General features: G+C 43.8%; 1 protein-coding gene across 1 annotated transcript; it reads left to right on the forward strand.

Moving 5' to 3' along the window:
• Window positions 1–293: 293 nt before the first annotated feature.
• LOC110379587 (proteasome activator complex subunit 4B) lies at window positions 294–23,784 on the forward strand. Its single transcript, XM_064039862.1, has 28 exons — window positions 294–791; window positions 3,196–3,336; window positions 3,798–3,914; window positions 4,322–4,450; window positions 4,746–4,790; window positions 4,870–5,080; window positions 5,207–5,360; window positions 5,723–5,900; window positions 6,195–7,619; window positions 7,753–7,927; window positions 8,203–8,493; window positions 8,786–9,048; window positions 9,424–9,669; window positions 10,077–10,321; window positions 10,683–10,810; window positions 11,067–11,255; window positions 11,668–11,863; window positions 12,197–12,396; window positions 14,419–14,537; window positions 18,695–18,828; window positions 19,117–19,449; window positions 19,492–19,784; window positions 19,980–20,255; window positions 20,412–20,726; window positions 21,116–21,278; window positions 21,686–21,910; window positions 22,623–22,768; window positions 22,953–23,784. The coding sequence occupies exons 1-28, from the start codon at window positions 562–564 to the stop codon at window positions 23,325–23,327; spliced, it is 6,942 nt and encodes a 2,313-aa protein (XP_063895932.1). The 5' UTR covers window positions 294–561; the 3' UTR covers window positions 23,328–23,784.
• The last annotated feature ends 309 nt before the right edge of the window (window positions 23,785–24,093 follow it).

Below are 24,093 nucleotides of genomic sequence, written 5' to 3' on the forward strand. Positions count from 1 at the left end.
GGAGTACGATTCGAAAATCTAAGTCAGAGCTGGGTTTTTTGATTGCTCTTTAGCTAGTACTTGTACTAGACACGCTTTGAGGTGGGGCATCCTAGACGTCAATAACTATACACATGTTATTACATTGTTCGCACGAATAATCAATAACTTATATCATATATCTAACTATCATATATAACGGTGTCCGATGCAACCAATGCTGTTGCACACGAGCCCGTGCAGTCTCAAACACACCCACTCTATTGCGTAGATTGAAACGCTTTTATGACCATGACGAGACTTGTTGAAATGACGCATGTCAAAATTTTGTGAATCGGAACGTACCTTTGGGACAGTTGTGAACTGACTTGGCGATTCGGATTTTCTTTCAGTGATTATCTCGATGACTTGTGTAAATTCAATGTTAATTTGATTTGTTAAATGACAGTATAATATTGGTGAACCGCGGAAGTGTATCGAGTAAACTTACAACTGTGCTCATGTGGCCGCCGGGAATAAAGGACATAAAATCACAGTGACTCGTTATATTTTTTCTAACAACAATAAAATATAGCAATCAATATGATACAAGACGATGAGTTTGAGTTTTTGGTGACAACCCCGGAGCGTATAGAGGCTCTGGGGTTCAAGCCGCAGAAGGAAATATTGACGAATCACATCCTACCATATGCCAATGAGCTGGATGAGGAGTCCATACGGTTCCTGGAACAAGTGAAGATCAACCTGGCGAAGGCCGTCATGCTGCGCGAGATGAAGCCAGCGTGCGGCGTCTGGTCCTCCAGGCTCATGAAGTAAATATACTTTCTTCCTTAATACATGAACCCACATGAGAGGCATATTTTAGGTGATATTGAATTATTGGAAGCTGTCCAATAGATAGCTGAAGGATTGTTTAACTCAGTTTAACATATTTATCAAGAGTAGTAAACATAACTGGTCTCTGGAACACAAAAGCTTTTGTTACAATAATATGAACTGCCCTATATTTAACAATTTTTTAACAATATTTACAAAAAAAAATAAGGGTAGTCAATTTTAATTTAATAACCGTATTTGAAGTATACCCCTAAGACAACCCACTGACCACTAATTTTCATGAATATAAAATAAATCATTATTTTCCTTTGTTTGTCAAAAACAGCGACGCAGTGGTCATGTATTGTAGCCGATTGGGTTTGATGACTACAAATTGGCAGGCGTTATTTTTATTATTTATTTATATTTCCTTGTCCCTTGAAACCTAAGTCTAGAATGTTTCTTCTGTACAGTACCGTCAATCATGGCAGTTGGGTAAATAACATATCAATACCAAAAAGAAAAGCCAACATTTGTTGCCTCAGCTGTTGCATCTCAGTCTTTAATATTTATATACAAATAATCTTTATAGTGCTTTCATCTTAACGGAGAAACCTGATACAATTTAATTTTGACTTCAAATAATAGCTTAAAATATTCAAACAATAAACAAAACTTACTTGGACTCTAAAGTACATTGTTTTGATTGCATTTCCGTCTAACTATGAGATTCTGCAAACACAGGTTTCAATTTCAATCTACCTGTAACCATTGTCAGTCCAATTTGCCAAAATGTCAGGAAAAAAAAGGTATCATACTGTATAAATTAATCTCGATTAAGTCGCCTTTGAATATAGATACAGCATGTATCTGTAAATGTTTGCATGTGCTAAACATTGCTCGAGATGACAATCTTGAACGCCCTTGCTAGAGCAATTTGTGATGATTCATGCAACTGAAAATCAACACAGCTAATTGATTCCTGTCCTGTTAACTACATGTAAACAAAGTAACATACTGTGTAGATCAATCTTCTGAAAAATAAACTCATTTGCAGATCACTGACACTATAGATTTATTACAAGAAGTTTTTCTTTCAAAACTTGTTTTAAGTAATTGCAAAAAACTATAATGATATTCTTTTACAGGCATGCCTAATTAATTATGTTGAATTCAATTACCTAACATACAATTTATATAGCCAATTGTTTACCTCAACAATTTTACTGTTGTTTTTTTGCCTATTTTAATCCTCTAAAATTCATATAACAGACCCATAAAAGGAGAAAAGCAAACAAGTTTACACTGTATTTTAATAAATAAATAATAATAAATTATCAGACAAAATTAAACAGGAAAATATATTTTTTACCTACTCAACTTCCCTTTGAAATTGGAGCTATTTCTCAAGTACGTTAAACACTGAAGTTATTTTAGTTTTTATAGAATGTGTTGTGTTATTGTCTCATAAAGATATGTTTTTTGCTTAGTAACTCCCACTGACTAATCAATGATGATGAAATGTTACATGTGGTGGCATAAGCCACAGTAGCTAATTCAGTTTAAAGCTTGAGGAAATCTTGTTTATTTGGGAGTTACAATAGGTAAAGCGTGATTTCCAAATAAATGAGATTTTACATAATGTTTCATATTTCAATGGTCTATAATTGTTATATTATATTACCACCACCTATATACATACAGCAGTACATTTTAGAATACAGCAAGTTTGCACAGCAGTAGTTACTGAAGAGCATACCTTTGGAATGTGACAGTTACATTTTAATAATTCCAAATCATAAGCGATTCCGATTAAATGCCCTATCATACACTTTTACGAAGATATTCACGAAATATTCTCTCAAAATTAGCCAGTCAACTATATCGCAATTGATAATTTTGTATACTAGGTATACACGTATACACCATTCAATTTATAACAAGTTTTGGTTTAGTGTTAACCTTTGGCAAGTATTGCCGAAGTTTCAAATATGCTGGCTGACACCCAGGGCTTCCTGCTAACTGCACCTGGCCTCAAATAACACTGACAGTTCATTATATTACTTCGCCATTCCGTATTGTTTTATTGTTATGTGATTCATATGAAAAAAGCAGGAATGCCTTGTTACCGATCGAAAGCCATCTATGAGAACTTGATTTCCAGATCGGACCATGGAGAACTCCGTGGTTCGAACACACTAAGAAAGAATTCGCCACAAACTCCATAAAATTAAAAGCGATACTGTATTTTAAGCTTACACCTGTGTTTATAATCTAACATTAGAAACCCAGGTTCCTGGGAACAGTGAAGGCACATTTCGCTTACTAGGCCTATTTTGTAGAATACTAAATACCTACGAAGGTATGAGATGATTGAATACTCTTTTATTTAATTCTCAGGTACATTCGTATTCATGGGCTGAAGTTTAGCAAGCAAGATCATCTGAAGTTGATACGACTGGCGTACGAACTAGTGCTCATTCCTGATCTGGAACCAGGAAAGGTCCACAAGTTCGCCACCATGTTCCTAATGCTCACTAAGTAAGTATAATTCTTGAGGCAATGTTCAAACAGTTAACAATACTTAGAGTATTTATAAATGCTGAAACGACGATTCAATCGTCTATCTAAATTAAAAGGAGGTATGTTAATTGAACAGTCACTCAATTAGTTACCTATGTTCGCCAACGATCCAAATCTAATAGAAAGTTTTAGTTCTATTGATTTATTGTTGATACCAATACTTAGGGTTTCTTAAATAATTGGCAATAACTAAGAAATAAAGAAGCACGTCTACCCACAATGACTCCCAAGCATCGGTATTTTATTTATTTTGGTATTTACATAAAAAAAAACGTATAAAATGTCTGCTGCTATGTATCTCTATCTATCTATAAATTTTATTAAAAGAGCCTAAATACTCGTATTCTTGGCAGTAAATACTTCAAATAATTGGCACAGTCCGCTTGCTAAATTGCTGACGAAATAATTAATTTCTACAGGAAAAGACAATTGATTACACCTGCAGAATTGACGCTGCCGTGGCGGCCGCTCTACGATATGGGCAAAAAAATATTTGATAAGAGCTCCACACATATTGGAATGTACCATTATTTAACGTAAGTATTTTCTTTTCGACCTACATAGGAATCAAGATCTAACACAGCCATCATAAGAATTAAAACATAATCCAAAGAACTTGATTATGAATGTGTCTGCAACTCATACAGCGCCAACTTTTGTTTGGGCACTTCCTTCATGTGACGTCTCGGGTACGTAAGCTGCGACGCAATCACACATGTATATCGAATTACCTATATGCAGAGAGCTAAGCATGACCGCGATACACGTAGCCAGAATTAATTGAGTGCTCAATGAATACGTCATTCTTACATCAATATTCCGACATGGCGTGTTTTACAGCTGTAAAATTGATTTCATATTTTATGACGCCCTTTATTAATTTATTTTCAATAACACATTTGTTAAAACGAAGAATACCTACCTAAAATCATGATGTGTACAGGCCAGATCGCTTTGCGAAAAAAGGAGTCGATGTGCTCGATTTGATTCGCAAATTCCTGTCAGGCGATGGGCTGGCTGACGCACTAGAGTTGCTCGGCCTAGCAGGACCCGAAGAGAACGAACTGCCCACGTAATGAATAGACAAACTAAGTTTTCGGGACACGCTTATTGTTCGCACATCGGGTGGCAGACGGGTTGGGCTCATGATTCATCGAACCCATGTCACTATCCTTGGTATGATGGACCCCAGAAATGATTTATTAAGTGATCAACCTTATCGAGTTGAATATTAATAAGTTATTTTGACCAATTATCCTATTGTACAAATTGTAGTGTCTGCATATCAGGTGGTAGGCTGTGCATGTTTCAAACCTCCCGTCAGTATGAACGTACATATTTCTGATTTGTCAATTTTTTTTTTTCAGCTCGCTAGAACTATCGTACATTTCTATGGTCAAATGTGCCAGACCGTAAGTAGAACACTGACTATATTCATATTTTCTTCAGAGCAATTCTAGAGAATTAAATATACCTTACCTTATGTTTTAGATATTTCCCAATAACCGCTACAAGAGAAATTCTAGCGGAGATATTACCGCAAATAAACCCGTGGTCGACGGACACGCACGTGATCTGCCAACTGGCGGTATTCTTGCCAGTAGCGCTGCCTCCCAAGCTCGCAGCACATGGACATCTGCTGTGGTTCGACGAGATCATGACGCTCTGGGATACCTGTTACAACTCGCAGTGTGGGATCGCGGTAAGATACCTATTTTAAATGATGTTCAAGTTTTTAGCCGACTGCTAAGACAAACTATGTTCTTCACACGGATCTTCTATTCATTTAATGTAATATGTAAACAGGAATTTGTATTCTACTCTACAGGATTTAATGATGCTATTTGCTGGACTAGCAAAACGCAACCCCGGTGCTATAGACTGGACACCACATGTTCCGAAGATGTTCATGAGGTTCCTTCACGCTCTGAACTTACCAGTCAGCTACAAAGACATGCAGATCACTCGCTGCCATTCCCTCGGTAAGTTTCTATCAACATGCCTCATTTCACTGCACACAATGCCACGGTTGATGCCAATTGCTATTTTTGATAAGCGATTGGTCATAGGTTGTCACTGGATTCTTCATGGTTATTTTTGAGCGTAGTAAGTGCGATAGTTGTTAGAGATTATGACGTAACATGCACACTAGGCGGTTACCATGGATTTGCATAAATTGAGGCATGTGCATTGTAAGGCGATAAATGAATATAGTGATCTGTAGTTTATTTTCCTAGTTAAGTAAAAAAGGGTCTCGATGATTCAATGGAAAAAAATCATACGCAGTAGAAAACCTCTTGTTTGTTTAATGGGCATGAAATTACAACTAGTTTATATTGTCCAGAGATGAAACACGTGGCGTCCTGGATAGTATGGAGTATCAGCCCCAACGGCGTGGTGCTGAAACACTTGCGCAGCTTCCTGGCCGGAGTGGAGAGCTACTTGCACAGCGCCAACTCCGGCCGCTGGTCCTACAAACTCAGAGACCTCCTCAGGAAACTCGCCAGAGAGTTCCTCAACAGGTAACCATTTGCTCAAGGAATTGTAATAAAACAGACTTAGGGTCATCATCATCTCGCCTCGGAAATTCGATTAAAAATCGTTCAGTTGTAGTGGTGTTCTTCATAATATTTAACATATCATTATTCTCGACATACCATTGTTGTTTAGGAGTATGTACGACTTTACACGAAAGTGGCCGGGTCTCTGTAAAAATCATGTAAGTAAGGTCGTACATGCTGTCGTACCATTCACCAACACCAACCAAACCATTCACCAACAAAGAACTTGACATAAACTGAAGTTTCCTTTTGCAGGGTGCGACGTGAACGTGAAAAAAGATTCTATGAAACTTGGGAGAACCAAACACCTGAGTCGTATCAACTCAGAGATGAAGACATCACAGATTTTGTGAAAATTGTGCTGGAACCGACACTGCAGGCGGTGTACAGCCGCAGCGGCTCCCTCGACATATCTATTGCTCTGCAGAACTTGGCGACGCTGCGCCCTGCTATAGTAGTTCCGCCGTTGCTAGAGAGACTGAAGACGTCGCTGACGTCACTCACCGAGCCTCACCGAGTCACCGCAGCCATGTCTGCTGTGGCCGCAGTCGCCAGGCCCATGCTACGTGGAGCTGACGCAGACTATCCAGAAGGCCCAACACATGTAGTGCCATTCCTCTTAGCGGTCCTACCAGGTCTCGATCCTAACGATATTAAAAAGACATTAGTTACACTACACTTCATCCTCATCTTCACATGGATGGTGCCATTCATAGACTGTAGTTCTGCTCACGAGCACCACGATGACCTCACTGAAGAGGAGCTTCTGACTTGTGAGTCCACTGCTCAATTCGAAGACTTCGTCCTCGTATTCTTGGACAGACTGTTTGTCATTATTGAATCTAGCGTACTGGAACATGTAAGACTGGATACGAAGGAATCTGACGGCGTACGTAGCAAGACTGATGCTGTTATGGAGACAGCAATCTCTTCGGCTGCCACAGCTGTGCTGATGCAGTGTTCGCCGAAGATATTTAAGGAGGCATTGAGGAAGTTTAAGGCTTTCGCCACTGAGTCCACGTTTGAAACGAATGTTTCTGGAAGCATGGTTGGCGTGATGTTGCGTGTGTTTGCTCGAATTGATTCTGAATCGACATTAGCGGCTTTCATGCCGAAGCTTTGTGAAGAGTTGACAGAACTGCTGTCTACTGACGAGGCGCTCCACGAGGAAAATCCCCCGCGTGACCTCATGTACAGATTGGTTCTGTTCATGCACATAGTGGAGTGTGACGGCTTGGTGCTCCTCAAGTACATTCCGGACATCCTTCCAATATTAGACAGGGCCTTGAAACTTCACTCGAACTACGCGCTGTCGCGAGCGTGTGAGGTCCTGAGTCATATGCTCATGTCTCTGTGCTATATCGACCTTAAGGAGTGGAAGAGTTCGCCGAAAGATTACGATAAGGCCCCTCAGGAGTGGCTGCCAATCCGCGAGTGGGGCTACGGGTGCATGTTGAAGGACGCGAACCTGAAGTGGCACGTGCCTTGCGCCGCGGAGGCGGAGTGTGCGCAGATGTTGCTGGACAGATACCTGAAGGCGGAGGTGCAACGTCTGCGGCAGTGGCTGAGCGGGGAGCGGCCGATGTGTCGCGAGCGCAGGCTCCGCAGCTTCTACATCATCAACGCTGTGCTGGCTTGCAGCACATTCTTGCCGCCGCCTGATGAAGAACCCGTGCAACTGTAAGTTTTTAATTTCAACATTCAACCTTATAATTGAGGAATACAGCTCCCGTGCTTTTGCCAGGTTTTAATTCATAAACAAATCCACATTGATATTCAAAACTGTTAAAGGCTAATAATTGCACATTTTCAGCATGGAATCTCAAGTACCCGCGACCAGCATTCCATTCACATGCGGCGTACGTTACCAAGTAACACTTGATGGTGAGAACGTACGCGTGGCGCTGACTCGACTGCTGCTTGAGGTGCAAGCTAAACTCTTAGCGGAGAAAACTGATGATACCAGGGGCTTGGAGATGCTCATCCAGGTGATTATACCCTTGTTTTGTTTAAATAGTTATTATTTAGGTTTCTGTAGAGGTCAATACATGTAGTACTATTCAGAAATGACCCTTGGATATGCTGAGCCGACCCTGTATCTAGAATTTTATTTATTTGTGATATATTTGTATATGCACTTAATTATAGATGATAGATATAATGCTGATTAACTACTAAACAGTCAGATATTAAAGACAGTCTGTGTGTATTTTTCTTTTTTAAATAAGTTCCAATTAATTCAAAATATCTTTTAACTCACCAGGTGTGGGAACGCGTGGTAGTAATGAAAGGACTACGCGGGAGCCCAGGTTTGGAGAACCGTCTCCGTTCATACGGGGCTTTGGAGCGTGCATTAGACGGTCGCGGGGGGCCCCCGGACCGGCAGGGCGGGACGCGAGGGGCTGGGGCCGCAAGGCTGCGTATGTTGGCGGCTGACGCTGCGAGGCTGCATGATGACGCGAGGTACGACCTCGTATGCGAGGCCGGGATCACACCCTCCGCGCTCAGTGCGTTACATGCGCTCGCTGATCTGTCCGTCAATACTTATAGCTCGGTGAGTATTGTTTAGGTGCAGTTCCATTACTTATTTGCTCATAGTTTGATTGATCTCTTTTGTTAATATGTAATACGAGCGATTTTGAAAAAAGTTGCTGTTTTCTCTTTATGTAAAAATATTTTTTCAATGAATGTCGAAGTTTCAGATTTAACCATTAAGTTAATGATATCAACATTTCTTTATAATACATCTAAAACAAGCTCTATGATATCCCAAATTATAATGTTAACAATATCTACATATTTTCTCCAGCAGGCGAATTACTCATATTTCAATACTCTTCTTATAGGTCCGCATTCTAGCTCAAATTCGTCTATACTGGATGCTAAGCCACTACCCGTACTCCTACCGGGCTTTAGTGCCCAAACTCGCTGCAATTTTAGCCGAGGGGGGCGAAGGCGACGAATGGCACGCCAGACATAAGGGGGTCTTGTTCATGATGCTGGGACCCCGTACTGGGCCCCTCGTGGCGAAACAGGACTGGGATGTGGTACGGACTCTATGGCCTGCTATTTTAAATGCTCCACTCAGTGAGAAGCCTAGTATGGTGCGGTGAGTATTTTAGAATATACTTTTACTTTCGTTCATATCGACTGGTGTCAGCTTATCTGGGCAAATGCTCAGCTTAACCGCTCTTTTTTCTTCTCAACACTGAAAACATTTTTTTACTCAGTGGCGGATCTTTCATATTGGGCACTGTGACCATGCCCGCAACCCTAATTATTTGTAACATCCCACTCATTTATACTCTCTTCTTTCTTTTTTTATACTCTCTTATACACCTCTATATACTCACCCTAATACTCCCTTAAGTGCTACATCCTCCCTGCAAAACTAAATGACCAAGATTTTCCAATCAAAACCAAACCCCAAAAAAATCAAATCATTAAATTCGCTCCCGATACTTACTCTAAAACTATATTTCAGCCTCGAACAGGCCTTCAGCGACAGCCTACACCGTCACTTCCCAACAGTGAACACCCGTCTGACAATGTCTCTCGAAGCAGTAATCGCAGCCGCGGTCCTTCTAACTGAGGAACAACGCACCGAGCCACATTTCAAGGAGCTCTTGAACGCCTCCATAGCTAAGGAACAGGCCACTTCAGATAGATGTGAGAAGCAGTATAATGAGCTGATCATGGAACTCGTTAAAGTTGTTGAGACGCCTAATGTGTGAGTGTATATTAATATTTACTTATGTACTTATGTCGTTAGTGTAGTAAAGGGTCGTGCTAATCAAGAATACTTGTTATATTTTCTTTAATTACATGACCCCCAACAAAGTGCAAGGCTCTTCACCGAACAAACGAAAAATTGTTAAAATACATAATATCATGTTTGAACAAAATTCTTGCCAAATAAGAATAGGAGTAACTTGATGCTCCAATTTATTTATTATTATTTATATTTATTGTTCAAAAAGTACATTTTAAGTTTTGTACATACATGGTGTCCAACAAAACTATAGTCACATATAGTTTGTCTGTTCTGTATACACATTGTTTGTCTTTAGCACCAAATATTTTTAAAAATGCGTTTAAATATTAACCACACACATTAATAAAATCTTTTTCCTCCAGGCAATGGCGTCGCCTAGAGCTAGCAATACAAATGCTAACTTTCTGCCCGTCACTACAAACCCCGTACCCGGGCGCCGCCGTCAAAGGCATGGTTAAAGCTCTCTTACACGACGACATCGCAGTAAGACGCACGGCGCAACGACTCGTGCATTACGTGCTCAAACAACGCAAGCACAAGATCGTGAAGATAGAAATGGACCCCTATGAGATAGCTGGGGTGCCGAGGCCTGTGAAACGGGTGCCTGGTGAGTAGAAATGTCGATATCGATATTTAAATAAATTAACTGTGTATTTAAAAAGTTAACTGTGCTTTAGAAAAAAAAACAACAGTGAACTCTGCTTTTGCTTTTTCAGCCGCGTCCCGTGGTAACTTCTGTCCGTACCGGGATAAAATATAACCTATGTTACTCGCAGATAATGTAGCTTTCTAATGATGAAAGAATTTAAAAAATCGGTTCAGTAGTTTTTGTCAAAATATAGTTTTCCTCTTTATAATATTAGTATAGATATGTAGCGACTAGCCAGAAGTTATAAATCGATCTAATTTGTCAATGAATCTGCTGTATTCTTATCCACAATAAGCTATAGCTAAAATATATTTCTCAGGTTATAGAAAGGATCTGGAGTGGGCCATATGGTCTCAAGATAGAGAACATACTACTGATGCCGAATGGGAGACTCCATGGCTCAGGAATCCAACATACGGCTTTTACTGTTGGCCTGAGACACTTGAGGTATGTAGCATCGACAGCACGTAGTAATGAAAAAATCTCAGATTATTGTGGAATAATATTAACTGATGAAAAAAAACAGGGACTTAACAGTTAACTAGTTCTCGGTTCCTGTAGAAACTATCCAATTATTAACAGACTTTCCTGCAACTACATATTATATGAAGTGGTGTCGTTTTGACGAACTATCCTTCGGTGAAATTTTTTCGTTACCATAGTTAATGAACAAACCTATTTTATGTAAGTATCCTTGTCCCAGGTGGCAGCACCATCAAGCGAGCAAGTGTTCTCCTCGGACCTGAGTCCCGAGGACATGGAGGAAGGTGAACGGCATATCTACGAGTTCTTCACCGATGAGAGCAACGTGGACCGCCTCGTCGCCTTCTTAACTGTGGAAGAGAAGAAGGGCAAGGACAAATTCAATGGAGTCAGATTTGCGCTGTTGAGGGTAAGTGCTTATATAATACCAAGGCAGATGTGTTTTTACTTTGCTCTTAGGTCTTAGGATCTGTTGCTTCCTATAAGCGCGTTAACCAGTTTTCAGAATAGTACTAAGAGGCTTAACTCTGGGGAGTTTTAATGTAGTCTCTTATTACTTTTCGGCACCACGTGTCGAGATGATGAAGCTTCGACCTGAAGACACACTGCACAGAAGGCCAAAATGTTTTGATTTACATGCACTTAATTAACTAACGAAACACAAGTTTCGCGTGAGTCAATCCCTTTCTTATGAATGATTTGACATATCATTTCATAAAGAGCAACGGTAATAGTTTGACAATGGAAGAAAAAATCTCCGCCATATCTAAGCCGGCCATTGTTAATACAATACATAATTAACAAGTAAAATTCCCTCGCAGACTCTATTCGCTCAGTTCGGGTCGGCCGTAGCACGCAAGTTCTTGCGTCACGCAGAACGTTGCGCGTGCGATTCTCAAGAGGCGCCGCAGCGATTCGCGGCGGAGGTGGCGGCTGCGGCACTGCGTGCCCCTCGTTACTGGCCGCGAGTCCGCGCCAGGCAGATGTATGCGGCCGCACTTAATATACTTGAAGCTGGTATGTATTGTTGTTAAGATTTTTTGACTCTGACGTAAATATGCTATGCGTGCTATTTTAGGTATTCTAAAGTATTCCAAACACGTCTATTCCTGGCAACGGCCGGGATTTTGCTGATACGAGAAAAAATATACCTGGTTCTTTACATCACATGGCACACAGGAATGCAAGTTTGCAAGTCACCGACATGACTAGACTATTATAACAAATCTACCATTACCACTCACACACCTAAAGTTTTTCAATCAGAACAGAGGCATTTCACCAAAAAACTTTTAAAGAAAATGAACCCAAAAACTTGCCGATTCTTTTACCCGTAAATTTTATCACCAGGTCTAACATCAGTAACTCCGGAGACGCTAGAAGACTGGGGTACATGCGTGGCCACTGGGGTCGAGAAGCTGGACCCCACCCGGGGCCACCAGGTCCTGACCATGTTGCTAGACTTGTGTGCCCCGCAGTCTCGCGGCAGTGACAGCGACACCGACAGCGACACTTCTTTCAGTGTCTGCGCTAGGCTTTATGCTCTACAGGTTAGTTATAAACCAGAAAAGTATCATTTTGGACCCGTAAAGTATAGTTATCATATGCCCTGTAGCTATGCTAAAAGATCATAAAATACTAATTCAGTATAAGGCTGAACGCTCACGTTAGAATTTTTGTAGGACAGATAATCCGACCGATATTTTGATACCAGTGTGTTATATTTTTCTCAAAAAAAAAGGGCTATCGATTATCCGACGTGGGCGGCCAGCCTATAGGAACTTCATCATATTATAGCAACTAACACATTCATTTTAAAAGAACTAACATCTTTTAGTACGTGCGCCAGGTTTTAAACTCTAGAAGGATCCGTAATGTTCTTTTAACCAATGTTATGTATGACACTCTTTAACCAAGTTTTCGTATAGGCTATAATATTAGGTCGAAATTCGATATTCAGTGTAAAGACAAGACAAAGTAGGCCATACATGACATTGGTTGATACATAAGTGCTATAGAAAGAATAGCTTTGTAGCCGTAAAGTGCAGTCATCAAAGCCTCATCAGTTTAACCAGCTTTGCCATTAAAATCATTCATTCAATTATCATTTTATTATTTAGATAGCTGCAGCTCTGAAGATTCGTGGCGTCGCAGATCAATACTGATCGTTTCTTAGACATTCAATTCGTCGTTTTCAAGGTGTGCTCTTCAATGTATGTATAAAAGTTTGTGCATATGTTGGAGTATGGGTAATGAATTGCAATTATGTTCTATCATGTACCAGTACTCGGTGAGGTAAGATCAGGCAAGCAAACCTCTGTTAATAGAGTGTTCTTCGGTGCTATGTCCAATTTGTATATCAGATATATGAAAATATCAGATTCTTGGTAGAAAACTGAAGACAGTTTGACTTAATATGATTCTTTGATTGGTATCTATCGTTTCTTAAAATCCTTCAAAAAGGTCGTAGAACAAAAGTTGGCTGCTTATATAGACAATCTTAGAAGCATTACAGTGGTTCTCAATAATTTTGTAAACCCTTTAATCTTTATAGTAGTTGCGCTGTTGATAAATACAAATGTGGTTATTCTTCGAGACTTTGCTAGTACATAAAGGGGTAACTCAAATTATGACCGCTGTGCGCAAAACATGTCTATCTTCTCTATAATGAACTCGGTAACTGTATACTAAATATAAAAGTTGCCGATCAACAGCCGGACCTCATACGAGGTTTGGAAGAGGATTCTGACTTGGATGAGTCGGCCCCTCGCCGGTACAACGAGCCGAGAGGTGACACTCTGTTCCGCGTCTGTGCTAGGCTTCACGCCATGCAGGTGAGACAAGCCTGTGTGGAAGCTTTACCAATGTTTAGGATCGCATGCACTATCGATTCATGTTTCTTCGTATTTTAGTATTTTTTATTTTATTGTCTTCGTTCTCTATAGAGGAGCAAAAATTGTATGGAAATGTCGGTGGTATATTTCTGAAGGGTATTGGCATAATGGACAAGATTGGCGGGGCGTTCGAAATTCAAAATTGATTGTTATATGTATGTAGAGAATGTTCAGCTGAGTTGGCTGTTACAACTTGCATCATTCGCTTTTTACAAATACTTTTTTTTTAAGTTTTCTTGTCGCTGTGGATGTTTTTTGGAGCGCATTCTGCGTCGTAGATGCTTTCTTTTGTTTTTATTTCTAAAGTTTTTGTTCAAAAGAGGTTCTTGTTTAGACTTTTAGTCTGTGTGTTTTTATTTCGATTTGTCGTTAGTTAATTATTTTCTTGCGCTTTTTTTAGTTAGTGTTTATTTATTTTTTCTGAAATATAATTTCATTTTTACACATATGAATGTGTTTCAATAATTTCTGGTACTGTTAGTTCAATCATAACTCAGAAGTTGTGAGACCCAGATGACGCCGAAATTGTAGAACAATTTTACGTTTGATATAACGTTAGAATTTATTCAGATTCTCGTACAACTCTTGACTATTTTCAACTATCCATGTCTTAAAATTTTCACTCGCTCCAGTATACTTTTTTAATGTCACTGTGGTAAATATTAAGATTCTCCACAGGGCGCTTTGGGCTCTCTACGTTGGCGCGCGGCGCCGCTCGCGGCTGAGCTGCTGAAGCGGCTGGAAGAGGCCAACTTCATTCAACACCCCTATCAGAACGTCAGGGAGACGGTGGGCAGGTAACGTCACAGCTATGTATACTATATGAATATTTTGTCAAATTGGTTTATCTTGTTAATTAAACGCTCTATAAGTTTTTAGCACTCGGGAATATATGGTAAGAATAACAAGGGAGTGGCTAGCATAATTTGCTTGCACATGCAATGCATGCGCAAGCATGCAATGCAATGCAATGCGATGCATTGATATAAGCGAGTAAATAAGGAAGTAGATAAGAGAGTAAATAGGAGTATGACCAGGGACCATTTTGGTTACCCATTGAAAGGGTTTTTGATAGGGTTTTGACAAAGTGTTGTTTTAGAACCAATTTCATATTTGTTACACTTTTTTACGAAAACCCTTATCAATGGATAACCTCTTTAAAACCCTTTCGATTTGATACCTGTATATTCAAAAACCCATTCTTAATGGGTTACACTTTTTTGTCGTAAGACGTTTTGAACGGGTTACCCCTTCAACGACTGTAACAGAGTAACCCATTGGGAATACAAATATTGTAATTTTATATCTCGTGCCTTTACTTTAAAGTTCTAAACTACAATACGGCCGTTGTGTCTTGGCGAGTCTGAACATAGGCTCTGCGAACTTTAGCGCATCAGATCGTCGCTTGAGCTGCTGAGGAGTCCGTCTGTCAGGCCTCTGCCTCGAATTTTGCGGGCAGCGGGGCGGCAGCGGCGGCGGCGCGGGAGCGGCAGGATCTAACGCGTATAATCAAATGGAGCGGCCCTCGAATACAGCGGCGCGGGAGCGGCGCGGCGGCGGGCAACGAGCGGTGCGCTCCAGTCAAGCGGTGACCGCCCGCGTTGCGCGTCTACAGTGTTGTACATTTTTTTTGTGACGTATCAAAATGGATTCTGACGTGCAAGAGCTAATTATTTCGGCAATCTTTGAGAAGGCACCCATATGGAACAGCAAACACAACAGAACACAACACTACACCGCTATAGTGCCGCGCGATCTGCCCGCTAGTTTGGAGAACAGGTATGCGCTGCCCGCCCCGCTCCCGCGCCGCCGCCGCTGCCGCCCCGCTGCCCGCAAAATTCGAGGCAGAGGCCTCACACATCACCTGGCTCTAAAGATAAAGAGATGCGTCCGAGATATCAGAGAGGAGGGCAGAGACGTGAAATTCTTCTGGCTGAGGGCCCACGTGGGAACTCCAGGAAATGAACGAGCGGACCAGCTGGCCAAGGAGGACAGAAAATACAGCGGATTACAATGTACTCCGCTGTATTTTCAAAGTTCTCGTATCGTATCAGAAAGTGGCAAGCGCGATATGAATCCTGCAGCACAGGAGCGGTCACAAAAGTGTTCTTTCGAAATGTCCTTGCGGCAAAAAGAACACTTAAAGAAGCTGTCCTTACACCGACACACATCCAGATCCTAACCGGGCATGGAGGATTCTCAGCGTATCTCCACAGATTCCAACTCAAAAACAGTCTCTCGTGCGTCTATGACCCCAGCTGCTATGAAACAGTCTGGCACCTGCTTTTCGAGTGTCCAAGGTTCTGCCACGACAGAATGGAACTGGAACACACGATCGAAACCGAGTCAGTCTACACTCCACACGATCATGAGGAAACCGGCTACTAGGAAACCATTTCTTGCTTTTGCGAGCAAAGTAGCCATAGTCGCAGCTGCGGCCAACAAAACGGACCGTACTCCGCGAAATCAGAACAGATCGCCATCTGAAACCAGCGCAGTCACTACACTCGCCACGACCACCACACCTACAACCATACACACCACCACCATGCAACCACATTTAACGTCAACAACAACACAGACAAGAACCACTCAACCGACAACCACAACACAAACGACAACAACACTAACAACAACCACACAACCGATAACCACACAAACTACAACCATACACGAAACAACTACAGAACAGACAACCAGACAAACGACTATCATACACTCAACACACACAGAATTAACAACTACACAAAGGACCTTCCGTCGAGAAAATGAGGGTCTGCTCCGGGTATTGCTGAAGGACGCAGAGGCGGCGGTAGACGACAACGCCAACTCCCAAGTCATTGCAGGGGAAATGACGGGGTCGTACATGGCCGCCTACAGCGCAAAGAGCGGTTTCGTGGCCCTGGACGAAGAGGCAACGGAGTGAACCGGCAAAATAAAATTCCTGACGCCACACGATGACCCGATAGTGGTTACCGCCGAATGTACCAAAATCATGCTGGAGGATAGTATCCTTGAAATGGCACAGACCGTTTCTGGGACCTCAGACACCTCAGCATCGATGGAAGCTTGGGCGGTACCCAATATCAGATGGGTAAATGGGGTGCCGGGGTGCGGCAAAACTACCTGGGTAGTGGAACTCTTCGACAAGATGAGGGATGTCGTAGCCACCACGACAACTGAAGCGGCCAAAGATCTAAGACCAATCACCAATTGGGCGATAGAGCGAAGACAAAGGTGCACACTATGGCTTCAATTTTAGCCAACGGGTTCAATCCAAATGAGAAATGTCACCGCTTGACGGTAGACGAAGCTCTCATGAACCACTTTGGGGCCATAGTCATGGCAGTAAAGTTGTCTGGTGCAAGCGAGGTGGTCCTCATCCGAGACGTGAATCAGCTACCATATTTGGACAGGGATAATCTTTTCCCATTAAAGTATACCCGTCCATATCTGGTGGCTGGCATCTCACAGGAGCTGCTCTGCACCCACCGTAACCCAGTGGATGTGGCCTTCGCACTCAGCGTCGTCCACTCCAAAACGTCGCTGTCTCATGCTCATTCCCTGAGCTTGAAGGGTTTTACAGGAGCCCAAATATCGATCACTGCCCAAAACACCCTATTCCTGGCTCATACGCAAGAAGAGAAATCTTCTCTTATTAGCCAGGGATACAGGTCCGGTGAAGGGTCGCGTACCTTAACCATTCACGAGGTACAGGGACTGACATACGACAGCGTCGTCATCATAAACACTAAGTCCAGGAGGCTCCAAATTCATGACATCGTCTCCCACGCGGTAGTGGCAGTGTCGAGACATACGGCTAGCTGCGTCTACTACACAGATGACGCCGACGATGCCACCGGCCGCTTCATTAAGCGAGCGATGGATGCGCCAATAAAAACGGTCGTCGAATACAACCTCAAGACGGCCATGCTACATCGAGACGGCACTGTCATGTTAGCCCTAATAGCACTCGCAAAGTCCCTAGTCGCTAGCGGGAAATGAGACCAATCCCCAATCCGTTCTTGACCCATAATCTTGTCAAACTAAGTCCATGTGTATAGTGTTAAGTATTGTGTAATAAAATTCTGTATATATTATATATATATATATATAAATATTTAAAATAAATACATAAATACGCGGTGAAATCACATAGTCTTAAGACTAGAAGTCAGTAGACATAAGTTTGTGAGGCCAAGACGGCGAAAATTATAAATTAAGTACAAAATATATATAAGCGCGGACCCCAAAGTCTGCGGTAGGGATTAATTAATAAAAAAATAAAAAACTTTAGCGCATGTACAATCGTGAAAAAAACACAAAACAATCCTAAACACTAAATAAAAAACTAAACAATACTAATAAAACTCAACAACAGTAACAACGAAAACTTTTGTAACCGACTGCGCTCAAGACAATATTATAGACGAGTAAGAAACACTAATGAAAAATTGTAAATGATTCCAAACTTTCAAGGTCAAAATCTATTCCCCTTCTCCTATGTAATTTAAAATAATTTGATTTAAAACCCTTTGAAAACCCTGAAAAACCCTTTCAAAGGGTTATCTACTTCAATTGGATATCATACATGAGCCGGTAACATCTTGTACTAGTTAACTTATTGAAAGGGTTACCCTAACGTTAGGGTTTTGAAAAGGCTATCACTACCAAGAGATAACACTTTTATTGACTGCAGCCATATAACCTGTAACACTTTCGAAAGAATTAACTTATATTCGGGGTTGTACGGTCCCTGAGTATGACATTAAAAGAAAAAATAACTGTTGCATCACGAGTAAATTAGGGTTGTGGACATGCCCACGTTGACTCTAGGCCCTAGGGTGTATTGTAAAAAAATGTATGGTGTAATGCCACAATACACATTTTTTTTTTCTTTATAATGATTATGATGATAGTCTTCATATGTTATTAAATACTACTTATATCGCAGTTTGCTGATGACGATCTTCGACACGGAGCTGGTGTTCCCGGGCGGCAGCAGCGGCCCCGCGCCGCGCCTCGCCGACTTCCTGGCCTCCGTGCAGCCGCGCCTCGCCGCACTCTATGACGAGAACGGCGATATCGGTGGGTTATACATGTTCCTATATGTTTCATTACAGTTTACAAACAGGTATTTTTGTTGTTGTGATGGCTTAGCTAACACATAAAAAAAATGATTAATTAACTTTATTACAATCAACTTTATTTATATTTTTACGCTCATAAATGCGCATAATAAAAAAAATATCTTTAATAATGTAACATTCCGATATTAGATTCCAAACCGTGCCAATCGTTCAAGACTCAAGCAAAGCTTCAATACTTTAATTAAGAAATTCAGCTGTACAATACTAATGAACTTGAACATTGCAGTGATAAAGACAGCAGCATCAGCCGCTGCGGCCATGCAGTGCAGTCCCCGCGAGGACACGACGGAGTGCGGCGCCGAGAGCCGCGCGCTGCGCTCGCTGACGGCCGTCGGCACGGTGGGCGAGGTCGCCCTGGTCGACGTGGCGCGACTGTCGCCCGACCACCAGCGCCACACGCCCACCAATGATGATGCGCCACAGGTACACAGCACACTCATACAGCAGCGTCAGCCATGCAGTGCAGTCCCCGCGAGGACACGACGGAGTCGGCACGGTGGGCGAGGTCGCCCTGGTCGACGTGGCGCGACTGTCGCCCGACCACCAGCGCCACACGCCCACCAATGATGATGCGCCACAGGTACACAGCACACTCATACAGCAGCGTCAGCCATGCAGTGCAGTCCCCGCGAGGACACGACGGAGTCGGCACGGTGGGCGAGGTCGCCCTGGTCGACGTGGCGCGACTGTCGCCCGACCACCAGCGCCACACGCCCACCAATGATGATGCGCCACAGGTACACAGCACACTCATACAGCAGCGTCAGCCATGCAGTGCAGTCCCCGCGAGGACACGACGGAGTCGGCACGGTGGGCGAGGTCGCCCTGGTCGACGTGGCGCGACTGTCGCCCGACCACCAGCGCCACACGCCCACCAATGATGATGCGCCACAGGTACACAGCACACTCATACAGCAGCGTCAGCCATGCAGTGCAGTCCCCGCGAGGACACGACGGAGTCGGCACGGTGGGCGAGGTCGCCCTGGTCGACGTGGCGCGACTGTCGCCCGACCACCAGCGCCACACGCCCACCAATGATGATGCGCCACAGGTACACAGCACACTCATACAGCAGCGTCAGCCATGCAGTGCAGTCCCCGCGAGGACACGACGGAGTCGGCACGGTGGGCGAGGTCGCCCTGGTCGACGTGGCGCGACTGTCGCCCGACCACCAGCGCCACACGCCCACCAATGATGATGCGCCACAGGTACACAGCACACTCATACAGCAGCGTCAGCCATGCAGTGCAGTCCCCGCGAGGACACGACGGAGTCGGCACGGTGGGCGAGGTCGCCCTGGTCGACGTGGCGCGACTGTCGCCCGACCACCAGCGCCACACGCCCACCAATGATGATGCGCCACAGGTACACAGCACACTCATACAGCAGCGTCAGCCATGCAGTGCAGTCCCCGCGAGGACACGACGGAGTCGGCACGGTGGGCGAGGTCGCCCTGGTCGACGTGGCGCGACTGTCGCCCGACCACCAGCGCCACACGCCCACCAATGATGATGCGCCACAGGTACACAGCACACTCATACAGCAGCGTCAGCCATGCAGTGCAGTCCCCGCGAGGACACGACGGAGTCGGCACGGTGGGCGAGGTCGCCCTGGTCGACGTGGCGCGACTGTCGCCCGACCACCAGCGCCACACGCCCACCAATGATGATGCGCCACAGGTACACAGCACACTCATACAGCAGCGTCAGCCATGCAGTGCAGTCCCCGCGAGGACACGACGGAGTCGGCACGGTGGGCGAGGTCGCCCTGGTCGACGTGGCGCGACTGTCGCCCGACCACCAGCGCCACACGCCCACCAATGATGATGCGCCACAGGTACACAGCACACTCATACAGCAGCGTCAGCCATGCAGTGCAGTCCCCGCGAGGACACGACGGAGTGCAGCGCCGGATCAACACGCGTTTGAAACTATGTATGTAAGAAAATCTTGCAATCTTAATTTGACCCACTTTCCGGTCTTTGATTAGGATATAAATATCCAATATGGCGGCTTCCCCTTGATGGCGGACTGACTACTAAAAGCATGGTTTTTTTTTAACCTACTTCTCAAAAAGAAGGAGGTTCTCAATTCGTTGGGATCTTTTTTTTTATTTATGTTCACCGATAACTCGAAGACGATTTGCTAAATTCTTTTTTGTTTTGATAGGGTATACCTCCCAATTGGTCCCATAATCAGCAGGTTGAATGTTTTGTTCGTGTTTAGACAGCGGAGGGCGGGTCGGCGTCGGAGTCGGAGGGCGGCGCGCGCGGCTCGCGCGTGGACAAGCAGCTGGTGGCGCGGCTGGACTCCGCGCTGCGCCTCGCCGGCGACGTGGCCGCGCCCGCGCCCAGGGACCACGCCCGCGCCGTCAACCTGCTCACTACCGGTAACTACGCTTACTTGTATACATATCCGAACACCTTTGTCACACATGCTCGGTTAGCCCCATGGCAAGTTATTAAAATACATGCCTACCTGAGACACGTCATTACAAATCCAATATGGCGGCCTCCCCAAGATGGCGGACTGGCTGTTACAAATCCACCCTCATGATATAGGTATCAAATGAAAGGGTTTGCTGTAAATTCAAAAAAGTATTTATCAAAATTAAAAAACACACTTTTGATTCTATTGTAATTTTTAAAAGCGTGTTTTTAGTTTTAAAACTATTAATTTTATCTTAAAAACGGTTCAACCATTCTTGAGTTATAAAATATGTAATTAACACGACCTTCTTTTATGTAAGTATGTAGATAAAAAATAAAGATTTATCATGTAATTTTTCTGCCTCAGTGCTCCGCGGCTGCATGGGCGTGATAGTCCGCGGCGTGAACGGCAACACAGAGACACAGTACACACTAGTCGCGACAGCCTGCGCCCTCGCGGCGCGCGGGCCGCCGCAGCCGCACGACGAGCTGCCGCGCGCCGCCGCCGGCCTGCTGGCCTCGCTCGCGCTCGCGCTGCACTCGCCCGCCGCCTTCGACGTCGCGCTGCGCCATCTGCGCGCTGGGGCCGACGGTAACAACTAACATACACTCGCTATACGTACTGTTACGGGGTGGGTCTGGATAGGCTTTTTTAAAAAACAAAACTTTAAATGAAAACTTTAATTATAAAAAAAAGGTCTACAAAAGAAAAGCCTATATCCGCGACGACGTTCAATACCACACTGACTAAACCCGGTATAATTCCTTAGTTATTCCAATACGCTGAGTCAGTGGAAAACATGGGAAACAAGTGCTGCAGCGTCAGCTGTTTATTACTGTATTCTTATTAGTGTTATTTAATATATAACAGTACCTACTTATAATGGCGTCCACGGCCGATTTCGGCCATTGCCTACTTTACTCACCAGTGTATACGTACCTACTTATACTCACCAGCGAACATTTTCTATCCGCTAGATTTTTTTTAATGATGACAAAAATAATCCATTCGCTGTGGGTTAGCAGCGGTGAGCGTGTGTCAGACTGTTACAGACTAAAAATCCATCATGTTCCGTCGTAGGCCTTTTATGAACCCGGGCCGCGGTATCTCTTTCGGACAATCTCACAGCCCCGGAGAATCCACGAGCTCAGCTATTATTTTAGTGCAATAATCACGAACATTTTGTGTGCTTTTTAACGCTTACACGAACACATTTCGAATATTCTAGGTAACATCAACAACTTAACAAGCATGACCCATTCTCGTAAGTTCACTCCTTCAAATAAAGCATGCATTGTATCAGGTCGGTCGTGGTGGGCTCGTCTCGCGTGCATCGACTTCGCTCAGCCGCTGCTGTTCTACGGGCTGCCGATGCTGTGTGACCAAGTGGACCGCGCCGTCGCCACCGAGCAGTTCGCACTCAAACTCATGAGAGATCCAAGACTGGAGGTCAGCCTGATTTCTAAACACGATTATTTCATAAATTTGTAGTGATCAAATTTGACTAGGATATATTATTAAGATATTCTATTAAATCTTTATTTTAACCCAGGGAAATACTATTCCTATATTAATATGTTGAGAACGTCTGTTATTTTTTTATGATTATTAAAATAAAAATTGTTTTGTGAAGGTTCGTCAATCGGCAGCAAAGCTGCTGACAGGGCTGATGCACTGCCGCGCGCTGCCGGACGAGGAGCGCACGCTGGCGGCGCTGATGCGCAGCTGCCGCGCGGCGGCGCTGGTGGAGCGGCACTGCGGCGTGCTGGGGCTGTGCGGCTACCTGGCGTCGCGGCCCTACAGCCTGGGCGCGCGGCTGGGCGCGGTGCTGGCGGAGCTGGCGCGGCACACCAGCGCGCCCGACCCCGTGCCCGCCGCCATCCGCGCCGCGCTGGCCGACTTCCGCCGCACGCACCACGACGACTGGCCGCGCCACCGCGACCAGCTCTCCGAGGAGGAGCTGGACCTGCTGGCCGACCTCACCTCGCCCCCCTCCTACTGCGCCTGAATCTCGTCTGCGCCGATTACCATAAGCGATTTCATTGTGATATTCAACAATAGCTTTACGTATGACACAAATTTTAGTTGCATAATTAATCTAAAACGATTTTGTTTCGACTCCCTTCTATGTGCACAGTATCCGTAATCGTTTATACCGTGGAATATACTAATCGAGCCAGCGGTAAATCAGTGTAATAGAAACGCCATAAATGTTGTAGTGGCTTAGTTATGTAAGTTACGATATAATCATTGCATCACTTGCTCACGTATCTACTTGTGTATTACGTGTTTGTATTGAATCTGTCATGGTGGTGGCTCCACTCATATTCCTGTGCCCACACAGTAGACGCCGGTGACGGATTAGCTATTAAGATGGTCAATGAGTAATTTTGAAAGGAGATTGGGCAAGAATGTATGAAGTTTGGTCCAAATGTCCACCACGAACGAGACCTATATAATTAAATAGTCCACTTAATTTAGAGTCACTTTTACTGAGAAAGTAAAAAAAAAACAATGCCAAAAAAAAGTTATAGCCAAAAATGTATTCTTAATTTTCGGTAGTTTTTGTATGTTATCATTATAATTTTTTATTTTATTCCACTCCCATTTCCGCGCTTTATCTAAAACTAAGACGAGTAAGACACATTTGCATATAAACAGCCCATATTTTTGCCCGATGGATGTACGAAACACTAACCAATTGAGGCGCCAGAAGTGCTTGAATATACTCAGCGGTTCCTGGTTCCAGCGGTAACTGGTGGTGTCTTCTCTCT

Source organism: Helicoverpa armigera, chromosome 20 (genome assembly GCF_030705265.1).
Source record: "Helicoverpa armigera isolate CAAS_96S chromosome 20, ASM3070526v1, whole genome shotgun sequence".
NCBI lineage: Eukaryota > Metazoa > Arthropoda > Insecta > Lepidoptera > Noctuidae > Helicoverpa > Helicoverpa armigera.